This window comes from Dendrobates tinctorius, unplaced genomic scaffold (genome assembly GCF_039654945.1).
Source record: "Dendrobates tinctorius isolate UK_male_01 unplaced genomic scaffold, ASM3965494v1 ptg000060l, whole genome shotgun sequence".
NCBI classification, from domain to species: Eukaryota; Metazoa; Chordata; class Amphibia; order Anura; family Dendrobatidae; genus Dendrobates; species Dendrobates tinctorius.
The window spans coordinates 55,615,380-55,637,867 of record NW_027361728.1 but is presented as its reverse complement, the minus strand read 5'-3'; the positions used below and the strand labels follow the sequence as shown (position 1 = coordinate 55,637,867).

The 22,488-nt window shown below is 40.4% G+C and overlaps 1 protein-coding gene across 3 annotated transcripts in view; it reads right to left on the bottom strand.

Moving 5' to 3' along the window:
• PPM1L (protein phosphatase, Mg2+/Mn2+ dependent 1L) overlaps positions 1-22,488 on the bottom strand; it is a 286,940-nt gene that overhangs the window by 21,127 nt on the left and 243,325 nt on the right. The window contains exon 1 of one of the 3 annotated variants that reach the window (XM_073578962.1): positions 13,871-13,959. The exons of 1 other annotated variant lie outside the window; for it this stretch is intronic. In XM_073578962.1, coding sequence (XP_073435063.1) covers positions 13,871-13,889 — 19 coding nt within the window. In that variant the 5' untranslated portion in view covers positions 13,890-13,959. Of the gene's footprint in view, positions 1-9,424; positions 9,860-13,870; positions 13,960-22,488 lie in introns of those variants that run through there. One more of the 3 variants, XM_073578963.1, reaches the window with a different exon arrangement.

The window sequence follows — 22,488 nt, the reverse complement described above, 5'->3', positions numbered from 1 at the left end:
TCTGAGCCTGTGTAAAGAGGTTATTAAACGACAAGCGGCAAACAAGTAGCTGATCGGCGCACTTAGTGCAACGTAACAGGACCTTAAGGGGATTCAGCTATAAAGACTTTCTTGTTTATAATTAAACTGAATTTCATTACTGGAAAATAATTCATTACAATGCTTTCAGTCTTGTAATGCACGTGATTAGCTAGGAAGCTCCCAATATGTTCACACATTTGTCTTTCAACAAACGTTGCAGAAAAAAATGACTACAGTAGATCTATAAGTTCCTATAGAAACAAATGTAGTCACCCAAACCTTTATTTCCTGTTTTTATTATGAGAGCATTAGGTACGGTACATTTTTATTTAATAGCAAAGGATTTTCAAGAGGTCGCAGCAGGACAGAGTCCATTTTAGGACATGATCAGCTATCAAAGTCAAACATCACAAAAATGTCACTTTGAGGCTAAATACCCTGTCTGAGAACTGACTTCGACATCTCATTTTGATATGTGACTGTGACATCTGAATCTGGTATCTGCCTTTAATATGTGACTTTGACATCTGAATCTGGTATCTGACTTTAATATGTGACTTTGACATCTGAATCTGGTATCTGACTTTAATATGTGACTTTGACATCTGAATCTGGTATCTGACTTTAATATGTGACTTTGACATCTGAATCTGGTATCTGACTTTAATATGTGACTTTGACATCTGAATCTGGTATCTGACTTTGATATCTGAGTTTGACATTAGACACCTCACTTTGATATCTGACTCAACGTATTGTATGCTTATTATATATTGCTAAATATTTAATCTAATAAATTATGAACCTATAGCTTAATGGCAAGGTACAGTCATGGCCAAAAGTATTGACACCCCTGCCACTCTGTCAGATAATACTCAGTTTCTTCCTGAAAATGATTGCAAACACAAATTCTTTGGTATTATTATCATCATTTAATTTGTCTTAAATGAAAAAACACAAAAAGAATTGTCCTAAAGTCAAATTGGATATAATTCCACACCAAACATAAAAAAGAGGGTGGACAAAAGTATTGGCACTGTTCGAAAAATCCTGTGATGCTTCTCTAATTTGTGTAATTAGCAGCACCTGTAACTTACCTGTGGCACCTAACAGGTGTTGGCAATAACTAAATCACACTTGCAGCCAGTTGACATGGATTAAAGTTGACTCAACCTCTGTCCTGTGTCCTTGTGTGTACCACATTGAGCATGGAGAAAAGAAAGAAGACCAAAGAACTGTCTGAGGACTTGAGAAACCAAATTGTGAGGAATCATGAGCAATCTCAAGGCTACAAGTCCATCTCCAAAGACCTGAATGTTCCTGTGTCTACTGTGCGCAGTGTCATCAAGAAGTTTAAAGCCCATGGCACTGTGGCTAACCTCCCTAGATGTGGACGGAAAAGAAAAATTGACAAGAGATTTCAACGCAAGATTGTGCGGATGTTGGATAAAGAACCTCGACTAACATCCAAACAAGTTCAAGCTGCCCTGCAGTCCGAGGGTACAACAGTGTCAACCCGTACTATCCGTCGGCATCTGAATGAAAAGGGACTGTATGGTAGGAGACCCAGGAAGACCCCACTTCTTACCCCGAGACATAAAAAAGCCAGGCTGGAGTTTGCCAAAACTTACCTGAAAAAGCCTAAAACATTTTGGAAGAATGTTCTTTGGTCAGATGAGACAAAAGTAGAGCTTTTAGGGCAAAAGCATCAACATAGAGTTTACAGGAGAAAAAAGAGGCATTCAAAGAAAAGTACACGGTCCCTACAGTCAAACATGGCGGAGGTTCCCTGATGTTTTGGGGTTGCTTTGCTGCCTCTGGCACTGGACTGCTTGACCGTGTGCATGGCATTATGAAGTCAGAAGACTACCAACAAATTTTGCAGCATAATTTAGGGCCCAGTGTGAGAAAGCTGGGTCTACCTCAGAGGTCATGGATCTTCCAGCAGGACAATAACCCAAAACACACTTCAAAAAGCACTAGAAAATGGTTTGAGAGAAAGCACTGGAGACTTCTAAGGTGGCCAGCAATGAGTCCAGACCTGAATCCCATAGAACACCTGTGGAGAGATCTAAAAATGGCAGTTTGGAGAAGGCACCCTTCAAATATCAGGGACCTGGAGTAGTTTGCCAAAGAAGAATGATCTAATATTCCAGCAGAGCATTGTAAGAAACTCATTGATGGTTACCGGAAGTGGTTGGTCGCAGTTATTTTGGCTAAAGGTTGTGCAACCAAGTATTAGGCTGAGGGTGCCAATACTTTTGTCCGGCCCATTTTTGGAGTTTTGTGTGAAATGATCAATGTTTTGCTTTTTGCTTCATTCTCTTTTGTGTTTTTTCATTTAAGACAAATTAAATGAAGATAATAATACCAAAGAATTTGTGTTTGCAATCATTTTCAGGAAGAAACTGAGTATTATCTGACAGAATTGCAGGGGTGTCAATACTTTTGGCCATGACTGTATCTGTGTCACACAGTTTTGGTTTGAAAGGATAATAATACAAAAACGTTAACTGTCCACTAATGAGATTTGAAACCATAACTCTGTCTATAAGCCAGTGCACATAAACTCAAAGTGTGCAGAGCCTTCTGTTTGGTTATGTCCTTCAATCCAAATTCAAATGATGTGTGATTGTGATATCTGACTTTCTTCACACCATGTCCTAAATTTAACAGGGTATGAAGAAAGTCAGATATCAAAGTCAAACATCATTTGACTTTGGCTTGTAAGTGGTCAGTGTGAAAGTCCCTGTGAGTGTCAGACATGTTTGAAAATCACATAACCAAACAGAAGGCCCATATTTCTTTGAGTGTATAACTTATTGTTAATTGTGCTGGCTTAAAGACAAAGAGTTTTGGGTTCAAGTCCCAGTAGCGGACAGTTAACTTTTTTTATTATTATCCTTTCAAAACCAAAGCTATGTGTGACACAAAAGCCTTACCATTAAGCTAAAAGTTCATTGTATATTTGATTAGATATTTAGGCAATCTATTTATATAATTGTCTTGTAATGTTTTCATTTCCTGTTCTGTCCAGATGTCACCGTATACCAGAATTTCAAGCGGAGGAATTTCAGCGAACGCCATATTGGGACACCCAAGTGATGGGTGTCTCAATATGGAAACTGCTGCTGGCACCAACCTATTGGACAGCCCCCATAGCAATTAGAGCAGGGACTACATGGCTTCGTGGCACTTAAGTTTTAAAGGATGTTAAATGAGGGTTAGTACTGTTATGCTGTTATCCACTTTATGCTTTTATAGACGCCTTAAGTTCTCATGAGGATCCTCATGAGCAGAAAGGTAAAGGGTTAACAGTCCCTGTTGTCAAGTAACAGAGACAGGTGAGCGCCCTGATTGGCTGGCCTGGTCGTCTGTCAGATGTCACTCTGGTGGAAAAAGTGCGGGAAGGTGAGCTATTTATACCCCGCCCTCAGGTTTTCTCCCTGGAGGTTGCTACGTTCATCAAAAGAGAGTCGTCAGGAGGCTTTTTTGAGGGGAAAGTTTTAATTCTAAAAACGGTCCTGAGTTCATTGGTTCTTATATGGACTTTGAGAACTTTGGTTATCTAGTATTAATTAATTTTATATTTATTCATTTATTTTAAAAAGTAACCCTAATAAAGCCTCTCGGCCATTTCATGCCATTTTTTTATTGTCTGTTTAGTTATAAGAAATAGATAGGGCCTGCGATCCCATGCGCGGTACCACCAGCGGAACACCACCGCACCACACACACACTATATATGCTGTACGCACCACACACACACACACTCACGCAGCCTCTTGCGCGGTACCACCAGTGGAACACCATCGCACTGTGCCTGCGTAAATTCCGCTCAGGCGCAGTGAATCATTAGCTGATCCTGGCGGCAGATGCGCGACGTGTCTACAGGCAAAGGAAGCCGGTCACATTAAAGGGATTTTCCCACGAACGAAAGTTCATTTTAAAAATTGTCTGTGTCTGACCGTGTACGGAGCATACCACATCTCCTGGGCAGGGGAGGAAGCAAAAGACAATACTGACATTACAGCAGGGGATCACAGAGAATTCATTTTGTGAGGTAAAATATTTCACTGACTGTTTATAAACAATATTTTACCTCACAAAATGTATCCTCTGCAATCTCCTGCTGTAATGTCAGTATTGCCTTTTGCTTCCTCCCCTGCCCAGGAGCTTAGAACCAGAGAAAAAAACCAAAAAAAAAAAACAAAAGAGCAAAATGATGAAATGCAAAAAGTATCAATAAATTTCATTAAATAACATACAAAGTGCATAGAGTCATAATTAAGTGCCAATTAATATGCAGATGAAAACACACCCACAACTGCCCACTCCTCCATCTAAGAAGGAAAAACTTCCCTCATGTACATAATATAGGCTTCATCTAATGACTAAGAGTAAGTGATAAGCGGTCATAAAGGAGCGCTTAGGAAAAAAACAGGGGCAGACAAGGATGTCAGGTCTTCACCGCAGCTCCAGCCGAAAACCTCCAATGGAGAATAGGAGCAAGGAGAAAATGGAAAACAGTCTTAGGAGCGCAGGAAGGAGACTCAGACAAGAGATGGGTTTAAACCACAATGCGTTTCGACAGAGGATCCATCTTCATCAGGTGGAAGTCTATTAATGACATAGGGGATGGGATATTTAAATGGGAAGCAGCCAATCACAACAGTCAAAACAGTCACATGTTATGATAGTCACGTTACGACAAGATGACATCATATATTATAAAAAAAAAGGAGATAAAAACAACCTATATAAAACGTGATAAAACAGCATGAGTTAAACAAGTTTTAAAGGTATAAAATGTGCAAAAAGGAGCAATAAAATAATATACATAAAAATGAATAAAATTATTAACAGGTTAGTAGACCAGTAAAAAGACCAATAAAAAAGCGAGAACCCATATTAATAATAAAATAGCATCTAAGTAAAATGCACTGATGATAAAAAGGCAAATAAAATTATCTGGTCACTTTATCAATACTTAAAATCAGACCTTCTGGGGCAAGTGTGCCAAGCTTGAATATCCAAAAGCTTTCTCTATTGATTAAACTGGTAAAGCGATCAGCCACGGTATCACATATGTGGTCAATAATCGTTAGTTTCAAAGTTTTGGGATTTTTTTGATGCACAGTTAAAAAATGTTTAGAAAGGCTGTGCAGGAGAAAGCCATTTTGGTTATTCTGTCGATGCTTGTTCAATCTAGCATGCATCGTTTGTATGGTTCGACCTACGTACTGTAGGCCGCAACCACATTCAATCAAGTATACCACAAAAATGGATTGACAGTTAACATGAAAATTAATTTTATATGAGGTACCTGTAGTGTTGCATTTAATTCATGTACCCCATTTAAAATGGAGGTGCAACAAAGACATTTGGGGGCTCTACATGCATAGCAACCAGGGTTCAGAGAAATTGGGAGAGAGGATAGGGAGCGGGCGGGGAGGTTATAATGAATAGGGGATCCTAAATCCAGGAAGGGTTAAATGCAACACTACAGGTACCTCATATAAAATTAATTTTCATGTTAACTGTCAATCCAGTTTTGTGGTATACTTGATTGAATGTGGTTGCGGCCTACAGTACGTAGGCCGAACCATACAAACGATGCATGCTAGATTGAACAAGCATCGACAGAATATCCGAAATGGCTTTCTCCTGCACAGCCTTTCTAAACATTTTTTAACTGTGCATCAAAAAAATCCTAAAACTTTGAAACTAATGATTATTGACCACATACCTGATGAAGTGGCTGATCGCTTCAACAGTTTAATCAATAGAGAAAGTTTTTGGATATTCAAGCTTGGCACACTTGCCCCTGAAGGTCTGAATTTAACCATTGATAAAGTGACCAGATAATTTTATTTGGCCTTTTTTATCATCAGTGCATTTTACTTAGATGCTATTTTATTATTAATATGGGTTCTCGCTTTTTTATTGGTCTTTTTACTGGTCTACTAGCCTGTTAATAATTTTATTCATTTTTATGTATATTATTTTATTGCTCCTTTTTGCACATTTTATACATTTAAAACTTGTTTAACTCATGCTGTTTTATCCCACGTTTTATATAGGTTGTTTTTATCTCCTTTTTTTTTTCATAATATATGATGTCATCTTTTCGTAACATGTGACTATCATAACATGTGACTGTTTTGACTATTGTGATTGGCTGCTTCCCATTTAAATACCCCATCCCCTATGTCATTAATAAACTTCCACCTGATAAAGAACCCATCTCTTGTCTGAGTCTCCTTCCTGCGCTCCTAAGACTGTTTTCCATTTTCTCATCATCTAATAACTAGACACCCAGAATATATATACGTCCCTACAAAATGTAAATGCCTTGTGGTCAGATGTAATATTAATCAGATCCCCAAACCCAGGTCAAATAAAGGAAGAAAAAATAATATATCCTGAGGGTAAATTAAAGCCAGCAGAACAACAACTGCTGATCGTGATCCAAAATGTTAACAGGTAAAGGAGCTTACCAGAGGGTACAGGAGGAGGAGGGACGCCTGGCAGTGAACCCCCGATGCACGTTTCGTGGCACAGAAAGGCCGCTTTGTCAAGGAGACGGTCAGACACAGAGGTGAGAGAGACAGAGCACAGGGGGGAGACAGCTCAAACTGGACAGCACTTGAGGGGAGAACACAGCACAGGAAGGAGAGAGACAGCAGACAAGGGGGATAGCACATGGGGTAGACAGGTCAAAGAAGAGAGCACAGATGGGAGAAGTCAGCACATGGGGAAAGAGAGAGTGGATAGGTGGGTGAGAACATGGGGGGAGAGATTCTCAACGCTGCAAAGCCTGCCCCATCATGACATTACCGCCCACCCGATGTGATAGCATCGGCCTCCATCTAGTAATACATAATAAGCAAACAATAAGATAAGTGTCAGAGTCAGATATCAAAGTAAGATGCCAGAGTCAAATATCAAATCAGATCTCAGAGTCAGATATCAAAGTCACATATCAAAGTCTGATGTTAAAGTCTGATATCAGATGCAGATGTCAAATTCACATATCAAAGTCAGATGTTTAAGTCACATATCAAAGTCAGATTTCAAAGTCAGGTGTGGGATTCATATGTCAAAGTCAAATATATTCAGATGTAAAAGTTCGATATCAAAGTCAGTTCTCAGACAGGGTATGTAGCCTCAAACTGACAGTATTGTGATGTTTGACTTTGATATCTGATCATGTCCCAAAATGGACACTATACAGCAGGATAAAGTGACTGCAGAGATGTTACTTCAAAGCTCAATATTTCCTTTAACCCCATAATGATGTGGCCTGTTTGGGACACGAGGACACAGCCTATTTTCCAGTCTGGCATTTTTCAAATCTGTCAATAATTTTGGAATGCCTGTACATGTCCACATTATTCTGAGGTTTTTTTGTTTTTTTTTACACATTTTACTTTTGCATTCATAGTGAATTTAGTCTATGTTTTGAATTCATTTAAAAAAAAAATGAAATTTATAACAAAAATTTGAATTTGGACTTTTAAATCATTACGGTCATGTTCCCAAATGTGACAGCTTTTTTTTTATTATTTTGCAACTGCATTTTTTTTCTAGAGGTGCAACATCAATCTGCTATGATTAGGCTACTTTCACACTTGCGTTTTGTTGCTGTGCGTTTTGTTGCGCACACAAACGCATGAAAAAAACGCATCATGCGTTTGTGTGCGTTTTTATGCTAGTTTTGGTGTGTTTTTTAAAAAAACGCATGCTTTTTCTGCGCATACGTGTGCATTACAATGCGCACGTATGCGCACCCATAGACTATAATGGGTGTTTTGCTGTAAAAAAACGCATTGCGTGCGCATGTGTCTTTTTGGGGCAAGTCGGACGCACAAAAAATGCAACAGGATGCATTTTGTGCGCCGAGCGCACACTACAAAAAAACGCATGAGCATACAAACGCGTACAAACGCATGTGTATGTGCACCCATGTAAAAGATAGGGGCAAAAAACGCATGCGTTTTTTTGCTCTAAAAAACAGCGCAAAAAAACGCAAGTGTGAAACCAGCCTTATTGCCTTAATACACAAGAATTTACACAAATTGGAATGAAAAAAACAATTCCATTTGTTTCACTAAGCCCTACATTTTTTTCCTTTTTACAATGATTAATAGGAGATAATGCACCCCACAATTTGTTACACAATTTTTTCCAAGTATAGCAATACAGAATTTTTTTTATTTCTCTAAAACCAAGCTTTTTCTTCTGTATTTTACTTTTTTTTTTTACTTAGTCTCATTATGTGATTTGAACATTTGGCAGTTTTTGATTGCTGGTTTAATACTTTCCAATACTCATGTATTGCATATATTACACGTGTCAGATGTCTACTGACATAAAACCTATTAAACCCTGTTGCTAGCAAAATGCATGAGAAAAACACCACACCAAGAGAACACGGCATTTGGAAAAAACATCCTGCACCCAGAAATTGCATTGAATGAAGAAGGCAGGCTGTTTGGGTGATTTCAATAGCTTTCTGTGTCACAGCTGATGAGGAGATAAAGAAGGGGCTGGCTATCAAAATGGCAACCAGACCTCTTTATACACATCAATAAGGTGACGTTTACATGGTCAGTATTTGATCAGTATTTCACCTCAGTATTTGAAAGCCAAAACCAGGAGTGGGTGATAAATAGAGAAGTGGTGATTTTCCTCTGATTGTTCTGTCTTACAAATACTGACAGGCTCGGACTGGCCCACAGGGGAACAGGAGAATCCTCTGGTAGGCCACTGTGAAGGACTGCTAATAATTACATTTAAATCACAATTTGCAGAAAAAGGTATCTAATTTTTCATTAAACAATCTAGCCAAATTAATATTATAAAGAAGCAAAAATAAATTTGTGTACTAGGGTCAGGTTATTTATTTTTGCATGTAGCTGAATCGTCAATATTATTGGTGGGCCTTTGCCAATCCAGTCCGACATTGAATACTGATTTGCAATACCAGTGTCGGACTGGGCAGCCAAGGGCCCACCAGTAACACTGACTTTGGGGGGAGGCACTTTTCACATGCATAAAAATATTACACTACCCTCATTCACAAATTTTGGTTAATGAATGATGAGATGCTGCTTTTTTCTGCACAGAGTGAATCCAGTGAATTATGCCAAGTACTGCCCGTAGAGTGGGCCCACCGGGGGATTCCCCTGTTACCCTATGGGCCAGTCCTGACCTTTATGATACTGACCAAATACTGAACGTGTGAACGTGATCTAACATAGCAGGGCGAGGAATCAGCACTAATAACAGCTTATTAAATAAAGTACCGTATATTGGTTTAAGTTTGATAAATTTTAACACTAAACACATTACAATATTTTTTTCATCCAGCTGATCAACCCCTTTAATTGTGACTCACCTGTATAGCAAGGCATTAACTGAGCCAACTATTTGTATACCCATGGCTTGCATAAATCTATCTTGGAAAATACGGAGCCATGTCATCTGTAAAGGATAATGATTAGCCGATGTTGCTGCCTCAGTAGCTCTACACCATGAATCAATGAACCATTTTCTCTTCTACTTTACATGTGCTTCAAACTTTTCTGTTCCACAGTTTCTATTTAATGCTACACAGCATCTGTAATAGACCCCTGTGATTCTCTGCAGCACATCACTTCAGTCTAATTTCAGACATTGAATTCATTGAAAAAAGATGAAAGGAAAAAAAGCGGAAGATGGGCCACAGATCATCATATGCCTTATAAGTCCTGAGGGGAAAGATGCCACAGTCTGCTATTAATCAAGCTAAAGAGGCTGCTGCTAGGCAGGGAAACAATTTCAGGAGGCAGAGGCTGGGGAAGTGCTCTGTCATGTCCAGAGCACTTAACACCTCATTTGCTTATTAATGAAAATGCTAATGCAGCAACAGATAGAAGATATAAAGGTGTTGATGGACTAACATTTCAAAGATCTACATGCCTACATGTGCAGTTTGGGAAGTTGATCTTACTGACAGATTCCATTTAAACATCTTGGTTGGCACTATAAAAAAATATGATGTTCTCAAATATATCATACAGCAGGATCTTCTGATTAAAACCTGCCGAGGTGTAGTGAATGTCAAATTTTCTCTAGCTGCTCTGGGGAGCTGTCAGAAGATTAAAAGCTGTCAGCAGTGTATCAAACGACTCACTGACTGGTCTGCCAGGCACAGGGTGAATTCTGTAACTGTGCAGTTAATCATTGGAACACATTAGTATCTTGAAGGACTATTGCAGATAATATTATTTAAGGGTAATGTTATGCAATTACTAAAACTATGTGTTGAGTTCAAGCGTTTTATCCACCAGGACTGCAAATAAGAACATAAACTCATCCACACGGTCCTGCAATTTCCACTGTCAAATATTGGTAGTAGAATGGGTCATACATGAAGAGTTCAGTGACTAAGTTCCCATGATGAGTATTTGGTGAGTTTTTGATGCTGTGTAAAAAAAAATGCAAGTAACCTGTTTTATTTAATAGGTGCAAAAAATCTGCAACATCAAAAACTCATCAAAAGTTCATTGTGGGAATATAGCCTAAGGAGAGACTGTCAGCAGATTTTTGCTATATAATCCGAGAGCTGCATGACATAGAGCCTGATTCCAACAATGTATCACTAGTATGTTGGGTGCAGCACCAGTGCTGTAAAGTCGGTATGTCAAACCCCCAACTCCGACTCCCCAGCCCTGGTCACTACTGAGTGAACAGGTCGGTTGGACAGTGTTCACACCACCCAAAGACTGAAACACAAAAAAAAACACAGTATGACAAACGTGCAAAAATACTCTGTTGTAAAAAATATATAACAGTAGTCAGCAAGTGCTAGTAAAAAGATGATAACAAAAACGGTATTTAGTTGATGTTTTTTGCAAAAAATATATACTAAGCCACCAACGTCATGGTATACCCATCTCGGAGCAGTCCTATCTAATGTATTTAAAACCTGATCATGTGAACAGTACCTATATGAGCAGGATTCAGAAAGACGCTGTGTGCGTTCGCCGCACACATCAAATCGCCACGTGCGGATACATCCGCATACAACGCATGTCCCTGCATACCCAATGTTAAAGACAGGTACGAAGGGAAACGCTGGACGCATGCGGCAGTAGGCGGAGCTTCATGGAGGAAGAAAGGAGGAAGTAGGCTGCCATCCGCAACCCTCCTGAACGCTAGTGTGAAACTAGCCTTAGACATGTGCCAATACGTGTTTTTCTGGATGGAGATGCTTTAGGACATAACAGCTTTCTTTGTCCCAAAACTTCTTTTCTGCATCTTTCTGGTTGTTTCCTGAGTGTTTTTCTATATATTTGGCTGTCAAATTTTTACTTACATGCATTGTGTAAACTAGAGAGCGGTTTCTAAGTGGAAGGTGCAATTTAATCATGTAGCAGCTTTCATAAAATCAAGCGGTTAAAACAAGGTCATAAGACTGAGCATGTGAGCAGCAAGTTGTTTTTCATTGTAAATACATGTGCTCATTCTTTTTGGCGTTTACATAGAACTTTTTCAGATAGGTTATAAAGCAGAAAAAAAAACAAGGTTAAGCTTCCACAATGAGTTTTTGGTGAGGTTTTGATGCTGCGTAATTTGGCATTAGAAAAAAACAGCATCTAAAGCCGACTGCCCACGAGCCTGAACTAGCAGTGCTTTGGACGCAGCACATGTCCTCTGCCTCTAAAGCACTGCCATATTCAACGCAGGTGAATCCACATGTGATCACTGAACCGTGCAAATTCACAGTGTCTAATGCATTCTAGTGATGTAATTTTTCTTGTGAAGACTGTCGTCTCCACAAGAGAAATTGACATGCTGCAGTCTGGAGAGCCGCGCTGCATGTCCATCTCCGCGGGTGATACGCCAGCATCTGTGGACACATAGTGGGAATGGGATTTATTGAAATCCCATCCACTATGCTGTAACATCTGGACACTGCAGGTTGGACGCTGCAGAAGTACACAGCGTCCTATCCGCAGCTGTTCCTGATCGTGGGAACATACCATTACAATTTCTGCAAAGTGATTTTTAAAAATCTTATGGCCCGTTATTTATTTTTTTTTTAACACCTACAGGCCTGCGATACGTGTTGGAAATATGCAACATGTCAGTTTTTGTAGCCTTAAAAGGGCATACTTTGTTCTTATTGTCAGTTTATTTAATCCTTGAATAACTCTAGGATTAGTAATGGACAAGTGTCTTATTGACACTTGTCCATTACTAACCCAGGCTTAATGTCACCTTACACTAGCAAGGTGACATTAACCCCTTATTAACCCCACTTACCACCGCTACAGGGCAAGAGGGAAGAACCCGACAAAGCTCCAGAATAGGCGCATCTAATAAATGTGCCTTTTCTGGGCAGCTGCGGGCTGCTGTTTTTAGGCTGGGGGGCCAAGATCAATGGCCCCTTACCAGCCTGAGAATAGCAGCCCCCAGCTGTGAGTTTTTCCGGGTTGGTTCACAAACAAAGGGGGACCCCACGTCGGGTTTTCATTCATTCTCCCCTGCTTGTGCTGTTGCCGGCAGAGCAGGAGAAAAGAATGACAGCCTCAGTCAGCATCAGCCATCTGGGAACAGCGCTTACAGTAGCGCTTCTTCCCCGGCGGCCGTCCATGAACACGGAGGACAGTGTGAACTGTTCTCTGTGTGCACGCGCTCAGCACGTTTTGCGGACCGTGCGCTCCCACAAACACTGACATGTCTCCATGTTTTGCACACGTACACACGGTCCGTGAAAACATGATAGACCCATTCATTTGATTGGGTCTATGTGTGTCACTGTCTCCGGTACGTGAGGAATTTTCTGCAGCATTTCTGTACCTATTATGAAAATTGGGTTATTTGCGTTTTTTTTAGTGTGTTTTGTTTTACGTGCGTTTTTATGATGTTTTTGACATTGTGTTTTTTGCTTCTTGTTGGTATGTCATGCTTAAAAATATAAAGTTGCTTTGTTTTTGATACTTACTGATACTCGACTTCCACAAAACTTTATTAATACAGCCATATGCAGTTTACATGCATTTTTGGTGCATTTCCGCAGTAGAAATGCATGTAAACACTAATATGCATTTTTACCTATGGATTTTCTGCATCTGATGCAATTCTGTAAGGAAAATCATCACATAAAACTAAGTGTACTTGCAAGAGACATTGACACTTCAAACACGCACCACAGATCAGTTTATGCTGGTAAAAAATAAAACACAGTGGACACAAGATTTCTATAAATTCCATCCACAGTAAGATGCTCAGTTTTTTTCCGCAGTGAAAATATGCAGTGTCGAAAACTCACCAAAAACTGATTGTGGGAAATTAATCTAAAAAGAAACAACAGCTCAGCCACCATGAAATAGACCATGCAAATTCTGAAAGGAATGGGTCATACAATTCTATCATCTGCTGCATCACTACAGAGGTCCAAGCTGCCTCTGCAAGTAACAACATCAGCAAAAGGATTGTGTGTTGGCAGCTTAATAAAATTTCCAAAGTTTAACAGCTCCACACAAGACTAAGATCACCATGAGAAAAGCAAAATATTTGCTGACGTGGTGTAAAGCATACCGCCAATGGACTCTAAAGGAGGATGTACAAAAAATATGTGACAACTGAGGTCACAGAACAAACGATAAACTTTTTTGGGGGGGGAACAGGATGTGATGGAAAAGTAAAAAAACATCATAATAAAATGAATAGAAATGCTAGTAAACTATGGGAAAAATCTAGTTATAAAATCTAATACTGTATTTAAAGGCCTAACTGTGATAGTAAACACAAATATGGATATTCTATTTGTAATAAATTCGGTAATTGTTCACACTTCTAAAGGGTTGATCCATCTTCTTTTTTCAAAGATCCTGAGCCTTCTGATTTCCTTATGTTTGGGAGTGATGCCTTCCTACTTCATTGGCAGTTCAGGCCAGCAGGGTTGTCACATTACTGGCCTAGACTGTGAGCACCTGACTCTGCTTTATAAGGAAGCTCTGCCTCCCCAGCATTGAAAGCATGATGGGGCTAGAGCTGACCTATATCAGGAGCTAACTGCTCACTTCACCAATCCTTGCCAGCCTCATTAGAGTGTTTACAAGCTCTTAAAGGAAATCTGTCACCTCATTTTTGGCCTATGAGATGCGGCCACAGCCATCAGGGGCTTATCTACAGCATTCTGTAATGCTATAGATAAGCCCACGATGTAACCTGAAAGAGAAGAAAAACTAGTTAGATTATACTCACTCGGGGGTCCGGTCCGATGGGTGTCGCGGTCCGGTCCGCCTCCCATCTTCTAGCAATGACGTCCTCCTCCTTACTTCTGCCGTGACTCTTGTGCAGGCGTACTTTATCTGCCCTGTTGACGGCAGTGTAGCGTACTACAGTGCCGGAAAAGATCAGAGAGGTCCAACGCCTGCGCACTGCAGTACTTTACTCTGCCCTCAACAGGGCAGAGTAAGTACGTCTGCGCAGGAGCTTCGGCAGAAGTAAGGAGGACGTCATCGCTAGAAGATGGGAGGCGCCGGACCGTACCGCAACACCCATTGGAAGGTACCGCCCCCCAGTGAGTATAATCTAACTCGTTTTTCTTATCTTTCAGGTTACATCTGGGGCTTATCTACAGCATTACACAATGCTGTAGATAAGCCCCTGATGGCGAAGGCCGCATCTCATAGGACAAAAATGAGGTGACAGATTCCCTTTAAGAGCTGTTACGGACTGTGCTTGCTCATCCACTGCTGCTAGATAGCAATAAGCACAACAAAAATACAAAAAAACAGAGCTAGCTGGATATGGGTGCATATTTTAATAAGTTGTAATTTGCAAAAAGCACTATGCAAATTTACGAAAGTTAGAAGATGGGAATAACCCTTTTAAAAGGAATCTGTCACCAGTTTTTTTTCTACCTAATCTGAGAGCAGTCTAATATAGGGACAGAGACCCTGATACCAGTGAAGTGTTACTTACTAGGCTTCTTGCTGTATCACTTTTATTGGCAGGAGATTATCACCAGAGGACTAGTAAAACTGTTGCCAAGTGATCAGTCCTCCATATTAATGAGCTCTGTAAAACCCCACCTCTGATTGGCAGCTTTCTGGCTATGCACAGTGTACAAAGGAAGTTGCCAATCAGATGTGTGGGCGGGGTTGTACAGAGCTCAGCATTCAGAGAACTGCTAGATCTCCAGCAGATAAAACAGTAATCAAAACTGCAGTAACTAGTAAAGTAAGTGACATATTGCTGGAATTGGAATCTCTGCCTCTAGAGGTAGAGAGGCAAAAACATGGAGGTAGATTTTATTTAATCAATTATTTCAATACATTAAAATCTCAGTAACGTGATACAATTAAATACAATGTGTGAATATTTTTTTACCAAATTCATTTTAACAGTCTAACAGAATGTTATCACAGGGTCCTTCCCTGGAGGAAGATCTGGCTAGTCCCATGTTTGAGACTCTTAAATGAGGCTCCACGGACTTTATTTGCATATTCATATTTCCCAGGGAGCATTGCACCTAGGATTTCACTGATTGAGCGCCTTTGCCAGCTGCTGCAGTGTTTTCTTTGACTGGTCTCCCTGAGGTCAGTGATTGTTTCGTGATGTTGGTCTACTAGACACTGCTCCCACCTAGCCAGAATCCTACTCCACGCTGATGAGGGGGCAACACCCTGAAACAGCTGGCTGTGGATGGATACCTGGCCTTGGTATTTCCCTTGTCATATCTGTAAACTCGTAAAGAGCTGGATATTGACTTAAAGGGCCACTTAATATGGTGGTTTCCGAAAGGAGCCACTCCTTGGCTGGGTCATTCCCTGGAGGAAGATCTGGCTAGTCCAGTGTTTGAGACTCTTAAATGAGGCTCCACGAACTTTATTTGCATATTTGTATTTCCCAGGGAGCAATGCACCTAGGATTTCACTGTGATTGAGCGCCTTTGCTGGCTGCCGCAGTGTTTTCTTTGACTGGTCTCCCTGAGGTCAGTGATTGTTTCGTGATGTTGGTCTACTAGGCATTGCTCCCACCTAGCCAGAATCCTACTCCACACTGATGAAGGCCAACACCCCGAAACAGCTGTCTGTGGATGGTTACATGGCCTTGGTATTTCCCTTGTCATATCTGTAAACTTGTAAAGAGCTGGATATTGACTTAAAGGGCCACTTAATATGGTGGTAATGGTGGTTTCCGAAAGGAGCCACTCCTTGGCTGGGTCCTTCCCTGGAGGAAGATCTGGCTAGTCCCGTGTTTGAGACTCTTAAATGAGGCTCCACAGACTTTATTTGCATATTCGTATTTCCCAGGGAGCAATGCACCTAGGATTTCACTCTGATTGAGCGCCTTTGCCGGCTGCCGCAGTGTTTTCTTTGACTGGTCTCCCTGAGGTCAGTGATTGTTTCGTGATGTTGGTCTACTAGGCATTGCGCCCACCTAGCCAGAATCCTAATCCACACTGATGGGGGCAACACCCCGAAACAGCTGTCTGTGGATGGACACCTGGCCTTGGTATTTCCCTTGTCATATCTGTAAATTCGTAAAGAGCTGGATATTGACTTAAAGGGCCACTTAATATGGTTGTAACGGTGGTTTCTGAAAGGAGCCACTCCTTGGCTGTGTCCTTCCCTGGAGGAAGATCTGGCTAGTCCAGTGTTTGAGACTCTTAAATGAAGCTCCACGGACTTTATTTGCATATTTGTATTTCCCAGGGAGCAATGCACCTAGGATTTCACTGTGATTGAGCGCCTTTGCCGGCTGCCGCAGTGTTTTCTTTGACTGGTCTCCCTGAGGTCAGTGATTGTTTCACAATAAATAAAGTCTGGTTATTAAATCCCAAATCCACCCAGTATTAGGAGTGTAACATAACCCTAACTGAGAACGCATTGGAAAGCGCGAACAAAGAACTTCTTATGTGAAAAGCCAAGAGTCGTCCCCTCATTATGGATACTACAAGGGATGTCATAATATTGTGGTAGCTACTTTAAGACTGCTGGCTTTGATTACTATCCAGTAATCTCTCCTTGGAGGCCAATAAATCAAGGTCATTTTAGAATCTATTTGGGGTGCTTTAGTTGTTGTGATCAATAGAGCTGAAAATTAATAGTCTTTGCTTACAACCAGGGAGCACCACCGCCTGCTCTTTACATAAATAATTACGGGTATTAGCTATTCGGCATGGGGACTTTACAAACAAAGTTGCCTGAAGGCTTTCGAAATGAAAAATGAATAGGTGTCCTACTAGAAAAGTTGGCACATTCTATAATTGGTTCTAAAGCTTCAAATCCTAGCGATGCAATTAACCATGCTCAATGACTAATGCCATTGCCAGCAAACAAATAATTAAAAATTTCAATAAAACCAGGGGAACAAAGTGTAACATTTCTGATTATTTTCTCTGAAGCTCAGCAGGTTTTCATGCTTTCGTATCGGAAGTTACTCGACGACATGAATAGATTTTTTTTCTTCGTCCAAGCACAAAAGAACTGTCAGCGCCAATGTCCCAGTGATGAGTGCGGCTTACACGGCGGGAATATTATCCAGTGGGGAGCAGAAGTCGAGGCATCATTTCCAATTTAATGACACACAAAGGTCATGTAGAGTAGCACATTACCATTACGACTTCAGAAGTCGAACTTTACCATCATAATAGTAGCGGCGGGCTTCGTTCCTAACACTTTTCTTTCAACCGGTTAGATACAGACGTCACAGTCATAAAGAGTCATATGTAGTTATAAGAGCTTGATATTACATGAGCGCTACAGAGGAGGAGGCCAAAAATAAGTACGAGACCTCAGGTCAAGGTACAATTTTAGAGCTTCTAGCGACCCACAGGATTACATTTTATATCCCACCAAAAAGAATTGTATATAGTCCTCCACTAATAAGTGAAATCATATGGAAAATTGCTGAAAGCAGACATGCTGTGCATCCTACTGCAAATCCTGACATCAAAAATAATGGCACTGAGAACAAAATCAAATAACAGGGTTGGCACCATGTGTGGTTTATTATGATCACTTTCCATTTAGGGTTTTTAAAAGGTTAAGATTGTTCTTACCACACTTATCACCCACTGAAATTTCTCCATTAAACTAGGAGATCCTGCCGAGTGTATTACTCACGTTCTATATCCCTTTGTTGGAACTCATATCTACTAACTTAACTTTAAAGGCGAAATATTGCATGTGCCATTTAGAGAAATATATTCGCCAAATAAGGTTTTCCGATGATAATCGTTATACCCATAATTTCAATAATGCATACTTATTTTATTCTTCATTAGTTTCCAGAGAGAACTATTATGTGAAACACAGGCATTTTCTTTTGTATGTGACATTTAAATTATTGACTTGGAATTAGTGAATCTGCAAGGTTATATTTAAGAAACGCACAAGTGATAATTCCGTGAAATAATGAAGATTACCACGGTGAGAGCCATCTGGTAATGCAGCAATTCACAGCAGGGCAATGATGTCAGAAGCACGTATATAAGAAAATACAGCAGTTTCTTCTAATGCATGGGCTGGAGTTACGACAGCTCACATGACACAAACGGCAGCTGTTATCAAAGGGTACAATATGAGGCCTCACGCTCTTCTCTGCCCCATACGTTGGAAGAGGTGAAGAGTCTGGAAAAGAGAAGAGATGTGCACCATGGCAAATGTGAAGCCCAGGGTGTAGAGCTGTGGCCTAGTAGATGAAAGGAAGGTTCATGATCTGATACTACATAAATGGCCTGCAGAAGAGATGGCCTGCAGAGAGGAATTGAGAGACTGCTGTTTAGGATAAGCTGAAGCTTGCATGAACCGGAGTGTCCTCCCTCTCCACCGGAGAAGAGCTTGACTGATGGCTGCAGGCTTTGGAGTGAGGTGTTGTAGTTGGAGAGAGGACAGCCATGACAAGGGTTGCCAACTTAACTTTTTAGATTTTCTGGACAGCTTACCAAAAAATCACGAACAGACAATATTTTTTTTATGGACACATTGGAAAACCATTATGATTATAAATGAGACGTGTCTAAAGCCCGTAATTCTAATATGAAGTCCGCTGCAGTCACTGTAATCTGTAGAAAAATGATAATTACAGTGAAAATAAACTGTATAAAGTCTCTTCATCTTCAAAAAAATTCACATCCATTTACGGAGAGGGCAAAAAAAGGGCTCTATTTTTAGAGACTGCCCTGGAATTTGTGGATGGCTGGAATCCCTGGCGGTGACTTGGGCAGTGGAGTAAACCTTCAACAACCACATACTATCTATAAGATAAAGAAAGGCTGGAGCTGTATGGAAAAATAGGAAAATATGCTGTATAGAAGACAGTGGATTGTAAGTGTTGGTCTTAAGCAGGTGTTTGGAAAACCTACTGTAATGAAGACTCCACCCTGCATAATGCCTCTCTCTGGATGGGGAAGGGTTTTGGTAACTGAAATTCGTATCTCTTGTAGATAAAGGGCTAGTTAGGGTACAGACATTTAATAGCTGTACTGTATTGAGAAACTCTAATCGAATGTTTGAAACTTGGAAATATTTTTTTCTTGCAGTCTGGAAATATTGGAATCCTTCTATGGACTAAATCTGTCCCATAAGTGAAGATCTGTGTTGCTGCATTTTTAACTCTCTGACCGTCTGCCTTTAATTCGCGCCATCTTAATGACTTTCTATCACCTTATAATTCTACACTGTGTACTTCAGGTCCACCAATGTTCTTTATTTATTTTATATCTTTTTAGCAACTTTTCGCTTTCAAAAATTACAATTTGTACTGATTTCCATTTCCAAGAACAAAAATACTTTAAACTTCCCTACCTCCCATCTAGATTCTCCATGGAATACAAACAACGAACAAACCATATTTATAAATTATTAATTTTCTCTCCTACAGTTTAGAATTTTTCTGTACGGATATAAAATCCGTTACAGGCCACTTATTGAGGTAGTTCCTTTGTGGAAATTTGCAGCGACTTGTCACATATGGATTAGCCTCATTAAATCAAGATAATCCTAATTGGATCCACAGAATATGAAAGTGCAAATCCAAGGCAGAAAATCGAGGGTCTGCATCAGATTTCAGCAACAGATTCTCTGGATGACATCTATGTCATGGAGTCAAACTAATTAGGCACAGAGGACAGCTTATCGTCCCACTTTTTTCCCACTCCTTTTTTGTCTATTGCCAGCACATCCCAAATTGGTCCCAACTCTGCTCTTTAAAACAAAATTATCAAAAAGAAATGTAAAACTATTTGAAAAATGTAAAGTATAAACGTTTTAAGATAATTTTCCAAGATGTAATTTTTTTAATGGTATAAAATAGGAAAAATTATATATAAAAAAACTGATATGCCTGCTCGCATTACGACTGCAGTAAATGTGGGCGGGATCTGGTCAAGTGTCTGACGCCACTCCTCCTCTCTCATTCTGGGTGTTTGCAAAAGGAGGAGGTAAGATAAAGTTTAGGATCACAATGCAGAGCCATTTTATCAATGACTGCAATGTGATACTTAGAAAAAAAGATGTGCACTCGACAATAGTATACGGGTGCCGGCTGGACTGAAGGATCCAAAAAGTCAATATATAATCAGCCGCACTCACAAAATGTGTTTCAAATGATCCTTATTTTTATTTTAAATATTAAATGCAAAATTTAATTTATCACGGTGTTGACAATAGCAATAGGTACAGCCATTAGTAGTTAAGTTTCAACCTAGTCAGGGTCTTTATCAAACCTTGCGGTGTCCAGAAAGAGTAAGGTAGCTTTGGTGTGTCACGCTTTTTAAACTGCCAGTAGTATGGTAGTATCTGTATATGGGCGTAAATAATGGCGCCAGGATGAAGGGTGTAAGCGCAGCCAATGCTCATAGGAGATTTGAAGCTGCGATAATCCGATTGCCTGTGCTACACAATGTTATGAATTGAAAAATCACGATCTCCTACGAATGCCATTCACAGCCTATTCGCAATGACAGGTACAGGGGTCTTCTGCAGACCCCCGGCTGTCATGACAACCCATAGGTGCCCCGCGTTCATGTGACGGTGCGCCGACTTGTGATGCACTTCCATCCGGGGTGGGGTGTGTTAAATGCCGCTGTCAGTGATTGATAGCAGCATTCAGAAGTGGCTGTTAGAGGTACATGACAGCTGATCAGATCAGCTGTCATGTGTGGGGAAAGATGCAGGCTCAGCATTGGAGGCTTCATCATTCATAGTCAGGGCCACAACCTTTGACATACCTTCAAATGTTGTGAAGGGGTTAAACCTGCTTTAGCTCAGACTGGCTCGCCAGGCAAAGATTATTATGTAAGATAAAGTGGTTTTGTAGCAAAGCCAAATCAGATATGTACTTGCCCACTAAAATGCCACCTGACAAGATCATATGATATACAGTAGGGAAAATAAGTATTTCATACACTGCTGATTTTCCCACCTACAAAGAATAGAGAGGTCTGTAAGTTTTATAGTAGGTACACTTCACCTGTGAGAGACAGAATCTAAAAATAAATATCCAGAAAATCACACATTCTGTGATTGTTATATAATTAATTTGCATTTTATTGCATGAATTAAGTATTTAATACAATAGAAAAACAGAACTTAATATTTGGTACACAAACCTTAGTTTGCAGTTACAGAGAACAAACGTTTCCTGTAGTTCTTGACCAAGTTTGCACACACTGCAGCAGGGATTTTGGCCCACTCCTCCATACAGATCTACACATTTTTCCAGATTTGGGGCTGTCACTGGGCAACATTGAGTTTCAAATCCCTCAAACGATTTTTTTTATTGGGATCAGGTCTGGAGACTGGCTAGGCCTCTCCAGGGCCTTCAAATGCTTCTTACGGAACTACTCCTTAGTTGTCCTGTTTATATTTTGGGTCACTGTCATGCTGGAACACCCAGCCACGACTCACCTTCAATGCTCTTACTGAGGATAGGAGGTTGTTGGCCAAAATCTCACTATACATAACCTCCATCCAGATGGTCATTGGTGAACTTCAAGAGGGCCTGGACATGTGCTGGTGTGAGTACGGGAGCTTTGTGTGCCCTGCAGGGTTTTAATCTATGACGGCGTAGTGTGTTACTAATGGTAATGTTTGAGACTCTGTTCCCAGCTCTCTTCAGGTCATTGACCAGTTCCTCCCTTGTAGTTCTGGGCTGATTCCTGACCTTTCTCAGAATCATCCTTACTCCACTAGGGGAGATCTTGCATGGCGCCCCAGACCAAGGAAGATTGACAGTCATCTTGTGTTTCTTCCATTTTATAATAATTGTGTCAACAGTTGTTGCCGTCTCACCGAGTTGCTTGCCTATTTTTCAGTAGCTCATCCCAGTCTTGTGTAGGTCTACAATTTTGTCCGTGGTGTCCTTAGACAGCTCTTTGGTCTTGGCCTTGGTGGAGTTTCATTATTGCGTGTGAGGACAGGTGTCTTTTATACAGGTAACGAGTTTAAACTGATG